This window comes from Mobula birostris, chromosome 8, assembly GCF_030028105.1.
Source record: "Mobula birostris isolate sMobBir1 chromosome 8, sMobBir1.hap1, whole genome shotgun sequence".
Lineage (NCBI taxonomy): Eukaryota > Metazoa > Chordata > Chondrichthyes > Myliobatiformes > Myliobatidae > Mobula > Mobula birostris.
Genome location: NC_092377.1, coordinates 135,143,640 through 135,168,061, shown reverse-complemented (window position 1 = coordinate 135,168,061; position 24,422 = coordinate 135,143,640). Strand labels below are relative to the sequence as shown.

The following is a 24,422-nucleotide window of genomic DNA, read 5'->3' as shown; positions in this document are numbered from 1 at the left end:
CAATCCTTCAAGTCAACTCTTCCATTAATCTCCTCATCCTCATTTCCCATCACTATCACAGTCCCCTGAATCCCTTACATCCTCAAAAATCCATCGGTCCCTCGGGTATCACAGTGACATAAGCCTGGGTTCAATCCCGTCATGGGATGGCGTTTGTGCAACGTTTGCACATTCTCCCTGTGATCACGAGCTTCCTTGTTGTGCTCTCGGATCCCAAAGGTGTCCAGGGTGGTAAGTTAATTAGTTGCTGTAACTTGTCCCTAATGCTTTGGTGAGTGAAAGAAAAGGAGAAAATGTGATTAATGTGGGATTAGTGTAAATCGTCAGTGCAGACTTGGTGGACCAAAGGGACTGTGTATTGTAACTCAGCGATGGTGACATTCCCATCCCAATAGTACTTGTCTGAATGTTACGGTACCTCCTGCCTGATTGTAGGGGTCAAAGATGTTGTGGGATGGATAAGAGAAGTCCTTGACAATGCGAAAAGGGCCCTGTGTATGCGGTGCTTCTGATAGATATCTTGGATTGGTGGAAGAGAGACCCCAGTGATCCTCCCGGCAGTACTCGCAATCCTTTGTAGACACTTGCAGTCAGATACCTTGTAATTCCCATACCAGACAGTGATGCAGCATCTCTCAATAGTCTCCTGTAAAAATTGGTTAGACTGGGTGGAAGCCTCACTTGCTACAACCTCCTCAGGAAGTGAAGATGCTGCTACGTTTTCTTGATTGAAGAGATGGTGTTGAGGGACCAGGTGAAATTGTCCATTATGTGCATGCCAGAAACTTAGTTCTCCTATTTCTGCTCATGGAGGAGCCATTTATATGCAGTGAGGTGTGATCAAGCCTGCACTTTCCTAACGTCCACAAATTGCCCTTTTCACTCATCTAAGCTGATAAATTTGCTTATCATATGTACTGAGGTACAGTGAAACATTTTGTCTGGCATACCGTTCATACAGAGTGCAATGCAGTTAGATAACAAGATGCAAAGTCATAACAAAGTAGATTATGAAATCAAGAGTACCTTTTATCATATCAGGGGACTGTTCAGCAGGATAGAAGCTATCCTTGAGGCTAGTGGCACGTGCTTTCAGGCTCTTGTATCTTCTGCCTGGTAGGAAGAGGAGAGAAGAAAGTACGTCTAGAGTGGGTGGACTGGCTGCCTACCTAGGCAACAAGAAGTATAGACCAAGTCCATGAAGGGGAGGCTGATTTCAGTGATATACTGAGCTGTGTCCATAACACTCTATGGTTTCCTAAGGTTAGAAGCAGAGCTGTTGCTATTCCAAGCCGTGATGCATCTGGATAGGATGCTTTCTATGGTGCATTGATTAAAAGAAAATGAGGGTTAAAGAGGACTGCTAAAGACCTTTAGTTTCTTGTGGAAATAGCAGTGATGATTTGTTTCATTGGTTGTATTGTCAATGTGTTTGAACCAGGACAAGCTATTGAGGATGTAACCAGTGTAGAGAATAATTGCAGCACTGCTGTTGTCACCTGTCCTTACTGTTGGTGGTCTGTTAGTCAGGAAGTCTAGGATCCAGTTGCAAAGGGAAGTGTTGAGCCCCAGGTCTGTGAATTTGTTTGGTGTTACAATATTGAAGGCCAAGCGTTAGTCAGTAAACGATAGACTGATGTAGGTTCGGGGTGGCATGGTAGCATAGTGGTTAGCACAAAGCCTTACAGTGACAGCTGTAAGATTTGGGTTTACTTTCTCCCACTTTCTGTAAGGTTTTGTACATTCTCCCTGTGACCGACTGGGTTTCCTTCGGGTGCTCTAGTTTCCTCCCACGTTCCAAAGTTGTACCGTTAGGGCTGGTGAGTTGTGGGTATGCTACGTGGGTGCTGGAAGCGTGGTGACACTTGCAGGCATCCCATCACAATCCTCACTGATTTGCCTTGAGGCAAATGATGTATTTCAGTACATGTTTTGATGTACATGTGATAAATAAAACTGATCAATCTTAACCTTTACTGTCAAGGTGCTTCAGAGATGAGTGTAGCGCCAGGGAGACGGCATCTGCTGTAGCCCTGGTTTGGCAGTAGGCGAATTGCAGTGGGTCAAGAGTGTCTGCAAGGGTGGAATTAATGGCTAGCCTCTCGAAGCATTTTACGCTGGTGGATGTCAGATCCTCGGGGCGGTAGTCATTAAGGCATTTTCTTAGGTACTGGCATGATTCATTTAGACAAGGAATTTCACTGCTCTCTGGTGTATATGACAGTAGACTCAACTTTCTCTCTTTCTAGGAAAAACGATATGCATTGAAGGCCTGTGAAAGCTTGCTCTTGTTGGTCACGTTACCAGAGGAAGTGGCAGCAAGATACGTGGTTGAAGGCACAGCGTTATGTAGCATGCTGGCTAACAGACTGTCTGATCTTTACAAGCTAATACCAGAATCCATTGACCCAGGACAAATTGAGTCGCTGGAAAGAGTTAACTGGCGGTACATAAACTTATTTGAGTTCATAAAATGGAAAATGAAGGAACATTTATTATGTATCAGATCATTACAATTTTTCCGGTGCTCACACAATGAATTCATTACAGCAGAATGTTTTACCAAGTGCAAGTTCATCAATATAAGAAGGCAGTCCCATTGAGTTTTAATATAAAAACTCTGCTTGCATTCCAGAATTCAATCTCTCAGTGAATAACAGCTTAAGCACTTAATATATCAGCACAAGTATCCGAAATAATGTAATATCATTGCATTAATTAGTAAATATTAAATTAAGATAATAAATGGACACAGTATGGGTGATCCAGTGGGACTTTGAGAGGATAGCTAGACACACCCTCTCATAGAGAAGGGCCACTATCTCAGAAAAAGAAGTCACCCATTTCAAACCTGTTGGAACAAAAAGCCTGGTTCTATGCTGCATGGCTCTTTAAATAACATAATAGAGTGGTGCAACACAGAAACAGGCCTTTTGGTCCATCATCTACATCCTGACCCTTTTACCCACCTAGCTGACTTGCTACAGACCCTTTATTCCTTGCCCCCTGTCTAAATGCCTCTTAAGCATAACAATTATATCTGATTCCACCACCTCCTGCTGCCAGCACGTTCCAGGCATCAACTACCTTCTGATCCCCATTAAAGCTCCTTCCTTTCATCTTTAATCCATGCCCTTTCACTTTTAGTGCCCTCAATGTGGGAAAAAGATTGTGACTGTCTACCCTGTCTATGCCTCTCATAATTTTACATACTTCAGTCAGCTTTAGCTTCCTGGGTAAACAAGCCCCACCTATCCAATATCACTCCATAACTAAATTCATCCAATCCAGACAACATCCTTGTGAGCCTCCTGCATTCTGACCAATGCAACCATATCCGTTCTATAGTTTGTGTTCAAACAGTACGCCACAGGCAGGCTAATCAGTATTTGTAAAGTTGCCAACTAAAGCTGTATCATGACCTGTGAATACAAAAGTGCTGCATGTCTTCTTCATCACCCTACCCACCTATGATGTCACTGAGAAAAATGTCGACTTGAACTTCTAGATCTCTCTGTCAATATTTCTTATTGCCCTTCATTTGCTACATTTGTCAACCCCCCCTATTTGATTTCCCAAAATCCATCACTTACAGTTGTCAGAATTAAATAGACTAGAAGGACAGCGCTCGCTCTGCCGCGATGTTCACCCCTCTCTCTGTGGCTCTGAGTCTATGAAGACTGCCCCAGATGTGTCCGCTAATATGATGGACTGATACTGAGGCTTTGGGCTTACTCCAGGCTGCTGCGGGGTTCAGTTCTGAGGACTTGTTTTGATTCAGAATGTTGTTGCTTGTTTCTACTGTTTGCATGATTTGTGTTTTTTTTTAACCTTTCTCTGCGCATCAGGTGTTGGTCTTTATGTTATTTTTAAATTAGGTTCTTCTGGTTTTCTTGCTTTGTGACTGCTTATAAGCAAACAAATCTTTGATATTATATGCACTTTGAATCTTTGAATCTTAAATCTTCTGCCAACTTTCTGCTTAACATGGGTGTAATGGACAGCAAGGACTTGTTGGGCTGGAAGGGCCTGTTACCGTGCTGTATCTCTAAACTAAAAAAATAAAATAAGTCCAATATATATTAGTAGAGATCACTACTGAGGAAATATTACAAAAAAGAATGAGTTAATCCTCAAAGATGATTTTAAAAAGCAGAGTGAGAGTAGCAAGGATACTCTGCTGAAAAGAATTGCAAACATGATTGTTAGAAAGATCCCTCAAATGATGAGAAGATTGGATCAATGATGGAAAGATTACAAAATATGATCCAAAAGGCTGTTGGCAACAGTTCCCAAGGGTGTTACTGCAGCAGGAACAGGCTAGTACAGGACTGATGCAAATTATTACACAGGAGAAATGTTGAACAAATTAATATTGTCAATGTGGAGTGTGATTTGTCAGGATAATTGTTTTACAGCATCACAGAACTTAGAACAAAGAACACTACAGCACGGGTCAGGCTTTTTTAGCCCAAAATGTGCCAACCTTTTGACCTACTCTAAGATCAACCTAACCCTTCCCTCCGACATAGCCCTCCATTTTCTGTCATGCATGTGCTTAGCTTCTTAAATGTCTGTAATGTATCTGCCTCTAGCACCATCCCTGCCATTCAATGCACCCACCACTCTCCATGTACAAAACTTACCTCTGATACTCCCCTTAAACTTCCCTCTAATCATCTTAAAATTAAAGTGCTCGTATTAGCCATTTCTGCCCTGGGAAAAAGTCTGCCAATCCACTCAATTTATGCTTCTTATTATCTTTTACACCTCTATCAAGTCGACTCTCATCTTCCTTCGCTCCAAAGAGAAAACCCCTGGCTTGCTCAACCTACCCTCATACGACATGCTCCCTAATCCAGACAGCATCCTGATAAATTTCCTCTACATCTCTGAAACTTCCACATCACTCCTGGATGCGACCAGAATAGAACTCAGTACTCTAAGTGTGGTCTAACCAGTGTTTTCTAGAGCTGCAACATTGCCTCACGACTCTTGAACACAGTCCCCAGGGGAATGAAATCCAACACACCATATGCCTTCTTTACCCCATCAACTTGCGTGCCAGCTTTGAGGAATCTATGGATGTGGACCCCAAGGTCCCTCAGATCTGGAGAAATTAATGTGTTGAGAACAGATTTCCAAATATTGAATGTACAAGCCTAATGCTATTGAATGCTGACTGATACTCTGCTCTGTATTCATGATCAAGGTCACAAGATATTACCTCTAAAGGCGAGGATGCAGCATCATTTCCAGGAAAAGAGGTGGTGGTTGCTTTCTTCACGTGGCTGGACTATTGTGATCAGCTGGTGAGGGAAGCCCATAAGGTAGGAAGTTGTTATTCTATACACCTGTAATAGTTGATGTGGGAGTGAATAGGTTTCTACAGGGTTCTGAGATGGTTGGCTGAAGCTCTGCAAATGCTATTCCACAGTTTTCATTATTATTCCTGTTGCTGTGGAGTAGCTGAGCAGGGACCACGTGCTGTTCTTCTATATAAAAAAACTGATTTATCTCACTCAGCAGCCGAAGGGAAACTGATAGACAGATAGATGGTAGAAGTGATGGTAATGAGGTAGCCCCTCTACTTGAGCAGACTCCCCTTCTTCACTTATCTCTTGTATGCAGCAATTTAAAGGATTTGAGAGTGAATTTGCATCTGTGGTAGGTGTGATAATGGAGGACAAAAAGGTGATGCATTGGAAACTTCCCACTGCAATGTTCATTGATATTATCATAACGAATACCTTACATGGTGTAATACACCTGTATTACCAGCCAAGAGGAACTCTTCCCATCCAGCCTTACAGTATCACCGCAAAGTACATAGCTGTAAGTCACTGCTAGAATATTGTTGCAAGATTTTAGTTCCAGATCAGGACACAGCTGCCTGAGTTTGTGTCAAATTTCTGAAAAGCCTTGGCCAATATTCCAGACTCATCCCTTCCAAACGAATTGCAAACGCAAGATAAAATTGAGAATTTAAAGACACTAGACTGTCTCTGGGGTTTGGAACGAAACTGGTCGATATGAGACCTCAGAGAGATGGCTTTCTTACCATGTATTGTGTGGGTCTGTCAATTCTATATCGAGGCCCTGCTGAAATTGTTACCTGTGGTAGTGAGATCCAGAGACTTCTCAGAGGGTACAACTTTATACTGGCCTTACTTTTGGAATAAACTTGCGTTCCAGTTTGGTGATTAACAGTGTGACCCTGATGCCTCACTGAATGTGTGCAGTGAGCTCAAATCTCTCACCGAACACCGGCCAGGAGTCTGGTGAAATTCACAAGTTCACAGCAGTGACTTGTGTTGCTGTTTGTTCTGCGGCTCTCAGTGTCCGGTCAGGTGATATTTACACTTTGTTTTTCTACGCAGGTAACAGCTGCTGCTGTAGCCCATGAGATCAGGAAATGCTTCTTCTCCGAAGTCCTGGAACCACAACTGCTGCAGGTGTAAGCCAACTTTTCCTTTGTTGATGTGTGATGAAAAGCATGATCTCAATCCCATGTTAACCTTACATTAGGTGGAATTCAAAGGTACAGGGGTGTTTTGTGGACTGGATTCCTGTGACTAGTGGTGTTCCTTAGGGATCGGTGCTGAGAACTTTGCTCTTTGTAATACACATGAATGATTTGGATGTGTATGTGGGAAGCATCATGAGAAAGTTCTTAGGTGACACAAAGGTCAGTGGAGTTGGAGACAGTATGGAGTATGGTCCATCAGCATGATATTAATTTATGGGTGAAATTGACTAAGAAATGAGAGATGGAGTTTACTCCTGAAGTATGAGATGACACACTTTCTGAGTGCTGTTATGGTTTGGACAGACCCCATGAATGGTGGGGATCTAGGGGGTACTGAGGCATAGGGAGAGTTTGGTGTGCAAGTCCAAAAATCCTTGAAGGTGACCATGTGGGTAGATAACATGGCTAAGAAGGTTTTCATTAGTCAGAGCATTGAGGACAAGAGTAGGGAGGCAATGGTCTACATTTGTAAAACGTTGGTCAGATCACATCTGGAGTAGTGCCTGAGATTCTGGTCATCACACTACAGGTGGGACGTGGTTGCACTGGAGAGGGTGCAGAGAGGATTCACCAGTTTGCTGCCTGTGATGGTGGGGTGTTTTAGTAATGAGCAAGAATGGAGAGTCTGGGTCTGAGAGACTAATTGCTGAGGAGGTTAATATGGAACATGATCGAGCTGTGTAAACTTGTGAAGGTTATAGATGGGGTAAGCTTCAGGATACTGTTTCCCATATGACTAAATGAGAGGTAGATATGACTAGAGGAGACAGATGTAGGGTAAGGGGAAATATGAGGGGAACCATTTTTCACCCAGCCAGTGGTGAAGCAGAGTCATAGAGTTGTACAGCACAGAACAATGCCTTTTGGATCATCATTATTCATGCTAGCCAAGATACATTTTCAAGCAAGTCCCATTTCTCAGTCACTGATAGAATCACTGACGTCATTTAAGCAGTGTCTAGGCGAGCACTTGAATGACCAGGTTACAGAAGGCATAAAAGGCTCTGGGCCAATGCTGGATTAATACAGATGGGTGTCCAATGGGTAGAATGGATGTGATGGGATGAATGGCCTTTCTCCTTGCTATGTGACATCAAGTTGACAAATGAGCCCTCCACTCCGGTGTTGGGTGTGTTGTGCTCCATCCTTGGATCAGCCTTGGCCTAGAAACACACTCTGCCCTGTAACCTTTAACCTTTACAGGTTCTGGGCCTGAACGTGCTAGAGTTTAGAAGAACGAGGGGGATCCAATTGAAACCTATTGAATATTGAAAGGCCTAGACAGAGTGACGTGAAGAAGATGTTTCCAGTGGTGGAGTAGTGTAGGACCAGAGGACACAGCCTTACAATACAAGCACATCCCTTAGAACAAAGATGAGGAGGAATTCCTTTAGCCAGAAGGTGGTAAATCTGTGGAATTAATTGCCAGATAGCTGTGGCGTTCAAGTCATTGGGTGTATTTAAAGCAGAATTTGATAGGTTTTTGATTAGTAAGGGATCGAATGTTATGGGAAAAATGTTTCGGGCCATAATCCTTCAGCAGGACTAATTTAATTAGTAATTAAATGTCCAATTAAACTAATCCCTTACATATTCGTAGAATCATGGAGCAGTACAGCTCAGAAGCATTCTTCTAAAATCTAGCAAATAAAAACCCAGACCCATTATTTGCTCCTCATATGATAAGCCTTTCATTCTCATGAACTTCTTCTGACTCCCTCCAAAGTCAGCACGTCCTTTCTTAAATAAGGGGCCCAAAACTGCTCTCAATACCCCAAGTGAGACCTCACCAGTGCCTTATAAAGGCTCAGCATTACATCCTTGCTTTTACACTCTAGTCCTCTCAAAATTAATACTAACATTGCATGTGCCTTCCTTACTACTGAGTCAACCAGCAAGTTAACCTTTAGGGAATCCTGCATGAGGACTCCCAAGTCTCTTTGCAGCTTGGATTTTTGAAAATAGTCTATGCTTTAAGTCCTTCTACCAAAATACATGATCATACACTTCCTGACACCATATTCCACTGGCCAATTCTTTGTCCATTCTCCTAATCTGATCAAGTCTTTCTGCAGCCTCTCTGCTCCCTTAACACTACCTGCCCCTCCACCTATCTTCATATTGTTTGCAAACTTGGCCGCAACGCCATCAATTCTGTCATCCAAACCATTGACATACAACGTAAAAAGTGGTCCCAGCACCGACACCCTGTGGAACACCACTCGTCATCAGCATCCATTCAGAAAAGGCTCCCTTTATTCTCACTCTTTGCCTCCTGCCAATCAGCCACTGCTTTATCCATGGTATATCTTTGCTGTAATACCATGAGCTCTTAACTTGTTAAACAGCCTCATGTGCAGCATCTTGTCAAAGCCCTTCTGAAAATCCAAGTACGTAACATCTACCGATTCTCCATTGCCTATCCTGCTTGCTATTTCCACAAAGAATTCCAAGAGATTTGTCAGACAAGATCTTCCCTTAAGGAAACCATGCTAACTTTGGCCTATTTTATCATGTGTCTCCAAGTATCCCAAAACTGCTTACTTAACAATCAATTTCAACATCTTCCCAACCACTGATTGGCCTATAATTTCCTTTCTTCTGCCTTCCTCCCTTCTTGAAGAGTGCAGTGACATTTGCAATTTTCCAGTCTTCTAGAGCCATTCCAGAATCTAGTGATTCTTGAAAGATCATTACTAATGCCTCCACAAACTTATCAGCTACCTTTTTCAGAGCCCTGGAGTGTACACCATCTGGTCCAGATGACCTTTCTACCGTAAGGTTTCCCAAGCACCATCTCCACAGAAGTAACAACTGCAGCACACTCAAACTTCCGGCATTTTGCTAGTGTCTTCCATGGTGAAGACTGAAGCAAAATATTTACTCAATTCATCCGCCATTTCCTTGTCCCCAACTACTACGTCTCCAGCGTCATTTTCCCAGTGGTCCAATATCTGCTTTCGCCTCTCTCACTCTTTATATATTTGAAAAAGCTTTTGGTACCCTCTGATATTGTCAGCTAGTTTACTTTCATATTTCATGGGAATGGGAGGCTGTGGACTGACATGTCAGAATGGGAAGTAGAATTGAAATGGCTTGCATCTCTTCCATTTCGTGCACGTCTGCCCTCACCCCATCCTCCCGCCACCCACCAACCTCCACATTCAGTACATAATTCTCTGTAACTTCGGCCATCTCTAATGGGATCCCACCACTAAGCACATCTTTCCCTCCCTTGCACTTTCCATTTTCTGCAGAGATCGTTCCCTAGCAACTCCCTTGTCCATTCAATTCTCCCCACTGATCTCTCTCCTGATACTTCTCATTGCAAGTGGAACAAGTGCCACACCTGCCCGTACACCACTTCCCTCATTACCTACCATTCAGGGCCCCAAACAGTCCTTCCAGGTGAGGTGCCACTTCACCTGTGAAGGAGTCATCTACTCGTGGATAGGAAGGTTTTGAGGGATGTGTGCCAAAGGCAGGCAAAGGGACCAGCCGAGGAAGGCACCGTGGTGAGCATTGACAGGTTGGCCATAGGGCCTGTTTCCATGCTGTAAAACTACAAATTTATGAATAGGAGCATGGTGAACTTGTGAAGTTCTCTACCACAGAAAGCCAAATCATTATCATTAAATATATTGAGGAAGGAGATATTGTTCTCGGGCCAGAAAGATTGAATAGGAGATTGCATTTGGATGATCGGGTTTGAAGGGCCAAGTTGTCTACACCCCCTCCTATTTTTCATGTTTCTATGCTTATGATTGAATGTCACCCATCTTTACTGTGTCCAGGTCTGAGATCGGAATCCTCTCCTCCACTGCACTGCTAATGGGAATTCTCGCACACGTCACCTCTCCTCAGTTACTGGATGAACTGGTCCATTTTCTGTTGGGGGATGAAAGACAACCGGAGATTCCGGTGGATTCAGGCTGTCACCTGCTGCGTTCCCAGCTAATTAGGCGTTGCAACCACTTGTCGGATGAGGTGAGTTTCAGTTCAGCATGGTGAGGTCACAGTTCAGAGCACTGTGGCCGTGCAGCGATGTCTGACGGCAGCACATTGGGTACATTGAACGAGCTGCTGCAGGAACCAGGCGGGCAGGCGGTATCTGTGGAGGCAAATGAACAGCTGATGTTTTAGAGTGAGACTTTTCATCTGGGCTGAAGGAGTGGCGGGAGATGTTCAGAGGTGAGGGGAAGGAGTGGGGCACGAACGGGCAGGCTAGAGGTGAATCCAGGCAAGGAAGTAGTGACAGAGGCTGGGAGGTGATTGGTGTGGGTGACAAGGGAAAAAGCTAATAGGATTTGATTGGAAGGGAAGGTGGAGCACGAAAACAAACGAGTAAGGTGGGGAGGAAGCGTGGGGTGGATGGGGGAGGAGAGATTGTGGGGCTGGGAGGGATGTGGGAAGGACTGGATGGATCTAGAGGAGAGAGAAAAGGGACAGGGAGGGAGCAGAGAACATAAAGTGGAGAATTCAGTGTTCACACTGTTAGGTTGGAGACTATCCAGATGGAATATAAGGTTCTACTCCTCTAGTTTGCAATAGTTTGACAGCACTCTTCCCTGTGGGTTAGATGGATGTGTGTTTGAGTCCCACCTTGGAGTGTGAGTTTGTAATCTAGGTTGACACTGACAAGAACTTCACCTGTTATCATGTTAATACTGCAAAGCTCACCTTTGCTGCCATGAGATGTATGTGTACTTCTGCATTCTTGTAGATCAGTATGGCCACTCTCAGATTCTTCGAAGAGCTCCTGCAGAAATCACATGAATACATCATTTATAATCTGGTACTCCGGAACTTCTGTGACCGTAGATACATCGTGCACAATGCTGGACATGAGGAGGGGACTGCAGACAGCGAACATGTGGATGAGCCAGAGTAAGGAATTAAAGAAATTGTCACTAATTCCAATAGAGGTGTGAAGGCTTAGCTGTAATTTAATTTTTCTTGTAAAACCTGAATGGCCATTTAAGAGTATGATGTTTCCGTAGGCCTCTGATAAAGCATTATGCAGTTAGCCTCATAAACATATGCAGGTGTTACAACCTTTAGCAAGTTTACCAAGAGACTGCTGGCTCCTCTGCTTCTATTTTGTCTCATTTTACTGCTTTGTATGAAACTCAGCCAAGAGTTGAGAAGAGTTGCTCTTAGAATATTTAAACACAGGAGTATCTCCAGAGTAACACACACAAATTGTTGGAGGAACTCAGCAGGACAGGCAGTATTTATGGAAATGAATAAACAGCTCACGTTTAGAGCCAAGATGCTTCTTCAAGACTGGAAAGTAGGGGGAAGAAGCCAGAATAAAAAAGTGGGGAGGGGAAGAAGGACTGGCTAGAAGATGATAGGTGAAGCCAGGTGGGTGGGAAAGATAAACGGCTGAAGCAGGAGGAATCTGACAAGAGAGGAGAGGGGACCATGGAAGAAAGGGGAAAATGGAGGGGCACCAGGGGAAGGTGATAGGCAGGTGAGGAGGAGAGTTAAGAGGCCAGAGTGGGGAATGAAAGAGGAGATAAGGGGGGAGGGAGATTTTTTTTAGTCTGAAGGAGAAATCTATGTTCATGCCATCAGGGTGGAGGCTACCCAGATGGAATATGAGGTCTTGCTCCTCCGCCCTGAAAGTGACCTCATCGTGGCAAAAGAGGAGGCCATGGGCTAACACGTCAGAACGGGAATGGGGATAGGAACTAAAATGGGTGGCTACTGGGAAGTTCTGCTTTTGGCCAATGGAGTGAAGGTGCTCAACAAAGCAGTCCTCCAAATTACATTGGATTTCACCACCGTCAAGGAGGCCACATTGGGAGCACTGGATACAATAGATGACCCCAACAAATTCGCAAGTGAAGTGTTGCCTCACCTGAAAGGATTGGTTAGAGCCCCCCCCCAACCCCGAATGTAGCTAAGGGAGGAGGTAAATGGGCAAGTGTAGCATTTCGATCACCTGCGTGGTTTTTTGCTAGGAGGGAGATTAGTCGGGAGGGATGTATAGACAAGGGACTCATGGAGGGAGTGATCCCTGCAGAAAGTGGAGAGTTGGGGGGAGGTAAAGATGTGTTTAGTGGTAGGATCCTGTTGAAAATGGCGGAAGTTGTGGAGAATAATGTGTTGAATGCGGAGGCTCACGCAGTGGTAGGTGAGGCAGGAGGAACTATATCCTTGTTAAGGTGGCAGGTAGATGGGGTGAGAGTAGATTTCTAGAAAACAGAAGAGATGCAAATGAAAGCAGCATCAATGGTGGAAGAAGGGGAACCCTGTTTGAATAAAGAGGACCTCTCTTATGTCCTGGAGAGTAAAGCCTCATCCTGGGAACAGATGTGGTGGGGACGAAGGAGCTGAGAAAAGAGAATATTTTTTATAGGAAATGGGGTGGGGAGAGGTATAGATGGGATAGCCATGGGAATCAGTAGGTTTATAAAAGATGATGGTGGGCAATTTGTCTTCAGAGATGGAGAAAGGGGATGGAGGTGTCTTAGATAATTTCCTTCATTTGTGGATAAGATCTATCAAAACACGATGGTAGGAGATGAAAATTAACAGAAAAATTAATTTCCTTTTTATTTTATGTAGCATTTTAAAACGTGTCTTCATACCAGATCCATTTTGGATTGTGTCCAGTAGAGATCTGGTATTTCTCTGTTTCTGATAGTCAATGAGTTATTATTGGAGGCCAAACTGTTCAACAAGCCATTACTGTTATAATAATAAAACACTGGGAAACAGTCTGGTTTCAGTGGCAGAGAAAGGTTGGAGGAGGGATGAGTAAAACCAAAGGAATATCTCTAATAGCATGGAGCTCAAATAAGTAAATCTGGCAGTTTGAGGCAGATTATGCTTCTTTGCCTTTATTTAACGTAGCGAACAGCAGGGCTGGAGGACATGTACAGCAGGGCAGCTATATTAGTTGAGGGAGAAAATAAAGCTAAAACCACATGTCCAACAGACAGTAATTATCTCCTCTGATACTGGCAAAAAGAGTGGGATACCTACTAGAACATTGAACAGAACAGCTCAGTACAGGCCTTCCGGCTCACAAAGTTCTGCCCATCCTTTAACCTACAACAAGATCAATCTTAACTCTTCTTTCCCTTGTAACCCTCATTTTTCTTTCACCTGTGTGCTATTTAAGAGTCTCTGAAATGTCCCTGATGTATCTGCCTCTCACTTCAATCCTGGCATTGCATTTCACGCACCTACCAAACTGTAAAAAAAACCTGCCTCTGACATTACCCCCTATACTTTCCACCCAACACTTGAAAATTATGCCACCTTGGATTAGCCAATTCTGCCCTGAGATAAAGTGTCTAGCTGTCCACTCTATCTATGCCTCTTATCATCTCATACACTTTCTCAGGCTCCTTCCCTCCAAAGAAAACAGCAATGATTCACTCATCCTATCCTCAGAAGACATGCTATCTATTCCAGGAAGCATCCTGGTAAATCTCTTCTGCACCCACTTTAAAGCTTCCACTTTCTTTCTGTAATGAGGTGACCAGAACTAAATAAAATGTGGCCTAACCAGAGTTTCAGAGAGCTGGAATATTACCTCAGAGCTCTTGAACTCAGTCCCCTGACAAATGTAAGGCCAGCACACCATACGTCTTCTCAGCAACATTATCAACTTGGCACTGCAACTTTGAGGGATCTATGGACATGAACCCCAAGATTCTCTTTACCTCCACACTGTTAAGAATCGTGCCAGTAACTTTGTATTCTACCTTCGTTTGACCTTCCAAAGTAAATCATTTTACAATTTTCCAGGTTGAACACCATCTGCCACCTCTCAGCCCAGCTCTGCAGTGTCCTGTTGTAACCTGTGGCAACCTTCTATACAATCTACAATGCCACCAACCTCTGTGTTATCTGCAAACTTAGTAACACACCCTTCCACCTCCTTATCCAAGTTATTCATAAAATTCATGGGCAGGGTGACTCTGGATGATCCTAGAATAGATCCCTGCGGAACACAGTTGGTCATTGGTCTCCAGGCAGAATACCTCAATCTTCTACCATTCTCTGCCAATTTTGAATCCACACAGCGATGTTTCCTTGGATCTTGTATTGCCTCACTTTCTGAATGAACCTTGTCAAATGTCTTACTAAGGTCCATGTGCACGACATCCATTGCTCTGCCCTCAATGATCTGTTTGGTTACTTCCTCAAAGAATTCAGTCAGATTTGTGAGGCATGATCTGCCCCTCCCAGAGCCGTGGTGACTATCCCTAATCAGCCTATGCTCTTAAATCCTATCTCTAAGAATCTGCCCACCACTAATGTAAGACTTTCTGGTCTATAAGTCCCAGGATCCATCCCTATTACTTTTCTTGAACAAAGGAAGAACAATTGCCATCCTTGAATCCCATGGCACTGCTCCTGTGGCCAGTGATCATAAGAACACAAGACATAGGTGCAGAATTAAGCCATTCGGCCCATCAAGTATACTCTGCAATTCCATTATGGCTGATTTATTATCTTTCTCAACCCTTTCTCCTGCCTTCTTCCTGCAACCTTTGATGCCCTGACTAATCAAGAACCTATCAACCTTTTCTTAAATATACCCAATGACTTGGCTTCCACAGCCCTCTATGGCAATGAATTTCACAGACTCACCACCCTCTGGCTAAGAAATCTATTGAATATTGAAAGGCCTAGATACAGTGGATGTGGGGAGGATGTTTCCTATAGTGGGGGAGTCTAGGACGACAGGGCATCCCTTTGGAACAGAAATGGGGAGGAATTTCTTAGCTCATCATAGGTTGATTCTCCATTGATATTTGTTTTTAAATTTTTACAAAAAAGAATCTCTTTGAACACCTCAAGGGGAATCCTCAGGCAGCCTGAGTCTTCCAGTCTTTGGGAAATCCACTGGGGAGGTGGAAGCCCCAATGTCTGCAAGTACAAGTCCGTGGGAATCTGGAGGCTGAAGACTGCCTGTTCTGGGGTTGGAGGACTGAGGATGTATTTGGGTGGGGAGGAAGAATGGTGTTACGTTTTGTAACTTCAAAACATTAAACTAATTCATAGGAAGACATGGGAGTCCAAAATGTGAGTCGAACTTTGTGCTTACTTTAAGCAAGGCATGCACATATCACATGGTCTTTTAAGAGACTTTTGGATAGGTACATGGAGCTTAGAACGACAGAGGGCTATGGGTAACCCTAGGTAATTTCGAAAGTAGGTACGTGTTCGGCACAGCATTGTGGGCCAAAGGGCCTGTATTGTGTTGTAGGTTCTCTATGTTTCTGTGGTAGCATGATGACGTATGCAGTTCACATATTTGTACTTAAAACCCATAATGAACTATTTAAGCGACCAGGAATGCTTAATCAACCTACTGTATGTATATATGAATACTCAAATATTAAATGCACAACACTCCTCCCTGCTTAGCTATAAACTCCAACTCAATATAGAATGCATCTCAACTATATACACATATAACACAAACAACAGGAATTCTGCAGATGCTGGAAATTCAAGCAACACACATCAAAGTTGCTGGTGAACGCAGCAGGCCAGGCAGCATCTCTAGGAAGAGGTACAGTCGACGTTTCGGGCCGAGACCCTTCGTCAGGACTAACTGAAGGAAGAGTTAGTAAGAGATTTGAAAGTGGGAGGGGGAGGGGGAGATCCAAAATGATAGGAGAAGACAGGAGGGGGAAGGATGGAGCCAAGGGCTGCATCACAGGATCTCCCAGTGGCCACACATTTTAATTCCACATCCCATTCCCCATTCCCATTCTGACATGCCTATCCACGGCCTCCTCTACTGTAAAGATGAAGCCACACTCAGGTTGGAGGAACAACACCTTATATTCCGTCTGGGTAGCCTCCAACCTGATGGCATGAACATCGACTTCTCTAACTTCCGCTAATGCCCCACCTTCCCCTCGTACCCCATCTGTTATTTATTTTCATCTTGGCTCCATCCCTCCCCCTCCTGTCTTCTCCTATCATTTTGGATCTCCCCCTCCCCCTCCCACTTTCAAATCTCTTACTAACTCTTCCTTCAGTTAGTCCTGACAAAGGGTCTCGGCCTGAAACGTCGACTGTACCTCTTCCTAGAGATGCTGCCTGGCCTGCTGCGTTCACCAGCAACTTTGATGTGTGTTGCTTATATACACATATACACAGTACATTACCGCATACAAAACAACTACTATATACAGACATCTACAGCATAGTAAATTTTAAAATGTTCCATTCAGGCTTAAAGATTCAATCACTGTGGATTTCTTACTCTTGTGGGTTACTGTCTTTCCAGAAGAGGGGATCACTGCTTAGCAGGTGAGATTGTGGCTGTGAAAACTATCTCAGGTTCTGGGCCCTCCTCCGTGGTGGTTGTAGGAGTTGATTCTGAGACTGCAGGAAGAGATTCTGATAGTGGTTCTCCTTTTTCTTCTTCTAGTTTCTGCATCTTGGGAAGGTGCATTTAGCTCACTGGAGTATTCTCTTATTAATCCTTCTATTGATCTCTTTATGACCTGACCTCTCCATTTGGTTGCCTCCCCCGCAACATTACCTGATGAATCCTCTGTTTTCATATCTCCATTGATTCCTGTGTAGTCTATGTCTGTGACGTAAAGCACCAAAGGTTTAAAAAGGAGAGGAACTTTCAACGGTCTTTTTAAAATCAGAGCAAGTGGCCGAGAGTGAAGGAGTAAGGAATCTCAAAGAGGAGTGTTTTTTTTTCTCTACTGCTCGGGGAAAAGAGGCCAGACTGCGCAGGTGCGTGACATAGAGCGCCAAAGGTTTAAAAAAAAGACCACCATATACAGCGGGCTGCGCTGAGAGCGGGCAGCAGAGTGAGAGGGAGCAGAGTGGGATGGCTTTGGCTCAACAGGCTTCGATGTACACAGGCAGAGGCGAAGGTAGGTTCCAAATTTCAGTCCTGGGTATGACTCTAAACTACAACCAGTTTTGAGGCTCTGACTGGGAATTTCAGAGCTTTGGGGAAAGTGGAGTTACCCCTTAATCATTCATTGTTCCCAGGGCCGCTCTGACCCGGAACAGTAGCACCTTCCTGCTCAGGATACGAGCGAAGGCCAACGGCAGATCCGGCGGGTTCAGTAACTGAACTTATGACGGAGAAGGCGGATGAGCTATGACCTCAAATGTCAACGGCTATAGTATAGGTGGATGAACATCTGGGAAGAGAAATGGCAATTTCTTTAGTTCGCCCAACGGTAGGCAATAGCAAACCACCATTGCAATTTGTTAAGAAAGCCATGTTCAAACTCACAAAATGTATCACACAACAACAGTGTCAAGAGGATCTTCAAGACAACTCTGAAGACGTTTCACTCAGTAGGGTTGATTCTGGCCAGCAGGGGATCCCCGACCATCGTCAAGCTACTGCTTATAAAATTAAAGTAACACAAAAGAAAATTATTGCCACTTGGAATGTAAGAACCCTATATCAAGCAGGAAGATTGGACAATGTGATAAATGAAATGGAAAGACTAAAGATTAACATCATGGGAATTAGCGAAGTTCGTTGGATAGGTGCTGGAACATGTCAGATTAGAAATAAAACACTAGTTTATTCTTGTGGAACATCTCATACTAATGGAGTAGGAATTCTTATGGATGAAAACATTGGAAAAAGTGTTTTAGGATATTGGGGAATATCAGAAAGAATGCTCCTTGTTAGATTCAGAGGACAACCATTTGATTTAGCAATTATACAGGTATATGCACCAACAATAGATGGAACAAATGAAGATATGGATAAATTCTATGAAGAGCTTGAACAAGCAAAGAATGGATGCAAATTTCAAGATATTGTTACTGTCATGGGAGATCTAAATGCTAACGTAGGACAAGGTGCTGATGGAAATACCATAGGAAAATTTGGACGAGGGGAAAGAAATGAAAGAGGTGAGAAATGGGTGGAATGGTGCAAAATGAATAATCAGGTCATTATGAATACCTACTTTAAAAACTATCCAAGATGCTTGTGGACCTGGAAAAGTCCAGGTGATAACACTAGAAATCAAATTGACTTTATTACTATAAACCAAAGATTTAGAAACTCAGTGACTCAATGCAAAATATATCCAGGTGCAGACTGTAATAGTGACCATAACCCAGTATTATGTCATGTAAAAGTAAAACTTAATAAACTAAAGAAGCAAAAACCTGAACAATCCCTTGACTACTTGCAATTAATTAAAGAAGAAAACTTAAGACAAAAATTTACAATTGAAGTAAGGAATAGATTTCAAAGTCTAGAAATAGAATCTGTTGGAGATGATAGCAATCATGTAGAAATGAAATTTAACTCTCTAAAGGATGCCTTGGTAGAATCAGCAAAGTCAGTGATTCCTAAAAAAGAAAAAAGCACAAAGAATAAATGGACGACAGATGAAATCAAAAATTTAATGGAAGAAAGGAGACTGAAGAAAGCAAATCCTATAGAATATAAGTCCTTTGATAAAAAAGTTAAAAGCTTATGTCAAAAAGCCAAAGAAGAATAGTTAAACCAGGAATGTGAGCAAATAGAAAGAATCTCTATTACTGATCCAAAAAGGTTACATCAACAAATCTAGAATATCACTGGTAAAAAGCTCCTCTGTTCTTCAGATGGATGTTTGAAAGCAAAGGACAGTACCACTATCATGAAAAAAGATGAGATTATGAACAGATGGACTGAGTATATTCAGGAATTGTTTGAAGACGAAAAACCAGAAATTAAGAAAAACATTGAAGGTCCAAGTATTTTAAAACCTGAAGTTCATAATGCAATAAATAAGATGAAGAAAGGAAAGGCAGCAGGTCCTGATGAATTAGTAATAGAACAAATCATTGCCCTTGAAGATTATGGAATTGAAAAACTTACTAATATAATCAATGACATTTATGAGACTGGAATAATACCAGAAGAAATGAAAAAAATCAGTATTTATCACTCTTCCTAAGAAAGCTGGAGCAATAGAATGTGAATTACATAGGACCATAAGTTTAATGAGTCATATCACCAAGATACTTCTAAGAATTTTGATGACAAGAGCTAAAAGTAAGATACAAGCTGAAATAGGCAAAGAACAATGTGGTTTTGTGAAAGACAAAGGTACAAGAAACACAATATTGATGTTAAGGATACTATCAGAACAAGCTATTCAAGTGCAAAAAGATTTGTTTGTTTGTTTTATCGACTACTCAAAAGCATTTGATAAAGTGAAGCACAATAAGTTGTTTGAAATATTACAGAAAACTCTAGATCAAGATTCGAAAGTCCTCGCCTAATCAGAAATCTGTACTGGGAACAAACTGCCGCTGTAAGAATAGATGGAGAAGTACGTCAGTTTATGGAAATCAAGAGAGGCATTGGACAAGGGTGTGTTTTCTCCCCTGATTTATTTAATGTGTTCAGTGAAACAATAATACAATAAATAAGAGACACCTTGGGAATCAAAGTTGGCGGTGAAAACATCAATAATTTTAGATATGTGGATGGCACTGTGTTAATTGCAAGTACGGAGGAAGAACTACAAAACTTAATTGATATAATTGTTGAAGAAAGTGCAAAAATGGGTCTATCTATCAATTGCAAAAAGACAGAATGTATGGTGATATCCAAAAAGGAGGAGAATCCTATCTGCAGGCTGAGAACAAATGGGGAAGACATAAAACAAGTAAAGAACTTTTGCTACTTAGGAAGCTGGGTGACATCAGATGACAGGTGCGACTTGGACATCAAAAGAAGAATAGGGATGGCAAAAGACACCTTTACAAGAATGAAGAGTATACTGACCAATACTAAACTAGGCATGACAACCCGCCTCAGAGTACTGAAATGTTATGTTTATCCAGTTATGTTATATGGCTCAGAATGTTGGACAATATCTAGTAACATGAGGAAACGAATTGTAGCAGCAGAAATATGGTTTTTGAGGAGGATGCAAAGAATATCATGGACAAAACTAATATCTACCGAGGATGTCAAGAACAGAGCAAGCACAAAAAGAGAAATAATGTATGAGATCATGAAAAGGCAACGTAACTTCATTGGATATTGGATTATGAAAGAGGAGTTAGAATGCATGGTAATTATGGGAAAGATTGAAGAGAAGAAAGCAAGAGGAAGACAAAGACAAATGATGATGGAGACAGCCGCCAGAGAACTGGAAATGAATACCAATGAATTGATCCACTTGACCCGAAACAGGAGTGTGTGGGCCATGGCAGTCAAAGCTCAGACTGGGCATGGCTCCTGATGATGATGATGATGTAGTTCATTTATTTTTGTCTGCCCGACACACTCTTTGTATGTGCCCTACTTTGTTGCATTTTCTGCAAGTTTCACATTTAAATCTGCATTGGTTTGGTGTACGTGAGCACGAGCCAAAATGGTAACACAGTTTGTTTGACCAGGTGGCCTCCATTTAATGCTGCAATTTTGTTCACACTTACATTCATTCTTGATTGCATCTCTGAAGTTTCCATTGAAACAGTAATTTTAACTGCTCTTTAAAATATAAGCTGTGCTTCAGTTAGGAACTGTTTTTGAATGCTCTCTTGTAAGAATTGACAAATAAATCATCTCTCAGTGCATCACTAAGCTGATCACTGGACTGACAATGCTCAGACAACTTCTTCAATTCAGTTGCGTATGTTGAAATTGACTCTTCTTTTTGATTCTACTTATGACACTTAAAGCATTCTGCAATCAACAATGGCTTCAGTTCTAAATGTTCCTGCATTACTTTGACAATATCAGCAAAGCTCATTTCTGCTGGTTTAGAACAGTAAAACTTCGAAGCGGACTATCTGCTTTTAAACCCAATGCACTGAGCAAAATTGGTACTTGTTTCTCATTGGCCATTTCATTTGCTTCAAAATACTGTTCAATTTGCTTTGTATATAAAATCCAGTTTTCTGTTATGTAATCAAATGTGTCTATCTTTCCGATGTAGCCAGCCATTTGTGCTCTTTTGTTTTGTGATTGTTATCACCCAGTACTCACTGACTATGAACCCTGGATTCTTCTGTTTACTGCCTTTTTTTTAAACTCAACTGTCTCTGCATGTGCTGCACTGTTTTTTCAGTCACTACTCTTCGCTGTACTTCTCTTTGAACTCAAGCATCTCACTGCACTTCAACATATTAGTAGCTGTATCAGGTTCATTTTTTAAATACCTTGTTCATCAGTGTTATGTTTTGTAACTTCAAAACATTAAACTAATACAAAGGAAGACACAGGAGTCCGAAATGACTGCAAGGGACAAAATTGGTCCTCTGGAAGATCAGATTGGTAATCCATACAGAGGGGGATGTGTTTACTGTCCTGGGGCAAGTTAGGGTGGACAAGGGCTGACAAGGTGTTCCCTTGGACCCTACAGGAGGCAAGTGCAGACATTACAGAGGCCCTAGCAGAGATATTTAAATCATCCTTAACGATCTGAGAGGTACCGAGGATAGCCAATGTTGTTCCGCTGTGCAAGAAAGGCTCCAAACATAAACCAGGAAATTATAGGCCAGTGAGTCTGACATCAGTAGTAGAAAAGTTATTGGAAGGTTTTCTAAGGGACTGGATATATGAGTATTTGGATAGACAGGGACTGATTAGGGATAGCCAGCATGGCTTTGTGTATGGTAGGTCATGTCTAACCAACCTTGTAGAGATTTTCAAGGAAGTTACTAGGAAAGTTGATGAAGGCTAAGCAGTGGATGTGAATTTTCTGAGGGTCTGTGCCTCCATCACTTCCTCAGGAAATATGTTCCATATTATAACCACCTTCTATGTAATGAAGTTCTTTGTCAGATGCCCTCTAAGCCTATTGCTGCCTATTTCCATCTATGTCCTTTAGTTTTAAATAAGAAGTTTGTGTGGCTTTGGAACTCTTTTCTTCAAAGGACAATGAAAGCAAAGTCTGAGGTGAGGGAGATGAAGTTTTAAAAAGATGGCTCATCACAATCTTCTCCTAGATATCTCGAGATGCCATTATGTTAACTAAAAGGCCCACAGCCCACAAACTAATACCTGAAATAGTATAAAACCTGTAAGTAATATTGGACTGGGCAGTTATTTCTACTATTAGCTATGAACCCATTGAATTGCTAACTTCTGTGCCGCAGCTTCCTAGGATGTACCACAGATGGGATACATAGCACACAAAAGACTGACATGTCCTCTTTCTTTTCGTATTTTCAGAGAATTGGAAGATGATCCTTTCTTCACTGATATCTACCTAGGGAGCAGATACCCAGCGTCAGACTGGCTTGTTGCACCAGCAGCATCACAGGCAGCTGCAAAGACTAATGGAAAACCAGAGGTCAACAGGATAGTACACAGGTGAGTGTTGTATCTCATCTTGTCTGCTTTCAATGTGTTAATGTTTTCAGCAGGGAAACACTCTGTCACAGTTTCCTGCTCTCAAGCTGAGTTCCGACGGACTGGAAAATTGCAAATGCCACTCTGGTCTTTAAGAAGGAAGGGAGGCAGAGAAAGGAAATTATAGACCAGTTAGACTGACTTCAGTGGTTGGGAAAACGCTGGAGTCCATTGTTAAGAATGAAGTTTTGGGGTACTTGGAGACACATGACAAAGTAGGCCAAAGTCAGCATAGTTTCCTAAAGAGGAAATCTTACCTGACTAATCTGTTGGAATTCTTTGAGATACTGCTAACAGGCAAGATAGACAAAGGAAAATCAGTGGGTGTTGTTTACTTGGATTTTCAGAAGGCCTTTAACAAAATAAGAGCCCATGGTATTACAGGAAAGACACTAGCATGGATAGAAGATTGGCTGACTAGCAGGAGATGAGGAGTGAAAATAAAGGAGGCCTTTTCTAGTTGGCTGCCAGTGAATAGTGGTGTCTTGCAGGAGTCAGTCTCGGGGTTGCTTCTTTTGTTATATGTCAATGATTTGGAAGACAAATTGATGGCTTTGTGGCCAAGTTTGTGAATTGGTGGAAGGGCAGGTAATGTTGAGGAAGCAGGGAGTCTGTAGAAGGGCTTATACAGATTGGAAGAATGGGCAAAAAGTGGCAAATGGAATATTGTAATGAAAAATTATTTTAAGCTTCATTATGTGTTCTTTTCTTATTCAGCTCAGGGTATTTGCATATGCATCCACAAATGAAAGTCTTTTCATACATATTAAACCATAAGAAAATACTTTATTACAGGTACAGAAAGAAAAACAATTGTCTACAGTAGTTGCAAGTATTGAAATCAAAATAATACTTGTCATTCACTAGTCAAGCTGATCTCTGGAATGTAACACACAAAAAATGCTGGAGGAACTCAGCAGGTCAGGTAGCATCTATGGAGAAGAGTAAACTGTGCCGACATCGACTTCTTACTCCTTTCCATCGATGCTGTCTGACCTACTGAGTTCCTCCAGCGTTTTGTGTGTGTTGTTTTGGATTTCCAGCATCTGCAGACTTTCTCATGTCTGTGATCTCTGCAATGTCAGAGGAGAGCCACAGATCCAACAATCTTTCTCGCAGCCTGATCTCCCTCCCTCCCGAATGCTAACTCTGGATCGATATACTGTTTTGGGTCCAGTTTAACATGGCACTGGTGAAGCACAGCGACTACTTGCAGGTAGCAAACAAAACAAAAAAAAGCTATAAATTACTGTATTAATCTCACTTTTTCTCTGATACGTTCATTGCAATCAGTAGCCTGTAACTTCCCTTTCAGAGTTGAGCTTTTGAACTGCCTGTACAACTTGGCATTTTTGACACATGAACTGAGGTTTCGAAGGTGCTGGACAGTTGCGGCAGTGGGACCCGAGCCCAGAAGCGAGGATAGACTTGAGGTTTGATCGACTTAAGTGTGGGCTGAATTGGAGTGACGGGGTCAGGGCCCGAGCCCGAGGGCATATTGAAATGGCAGAGCCCAGGTCCAAAATCAATGGAGAACTGAAGGTTTGGACG

At 42.4% G+C, this 24,422-nt stretch overlaps 1 protein-coding gene across 2 annotated transcripts in view; it reads left to right on the top strand.

The window, feature by feature from the left end:
* LOC140201736 (FHF complex subunit HOOK interacting protein 2A-like) overlaps positions 1-24,422 on the top strand; it is an 87,179-nt gene that overhangs the window by 31,325 nt on the left and 31,432 nt on the right. For both annotated transcript variants that reach the window (XM_072266338.1, XM_072266337.1), the window contains exons 7-12: positions 2,250-2,446; positions 5,213-5,330; positions 6,381-6,457; positions 10,324-10,516; positions 11,253-11,416; positions 22,692-22,832. In XM_072266338.1, coding sequence (XP_072122439.1) covers positions 2,250-2,446; positions 5,213-5,330; positions 6,381-6,457; positions 10,324-10,516; positions 11,253-11,416; positions 22,692-22,832 — 890 coding nt within the window. The remainder of the gene's footprint in view (positions 1-2,249; positions 2,447-5,212; positions 5,331-6,380; positions 6,458-10,323; positions 10,517-11,252; positions 11,417-22,691; positions 22,833-24,422) is intronic.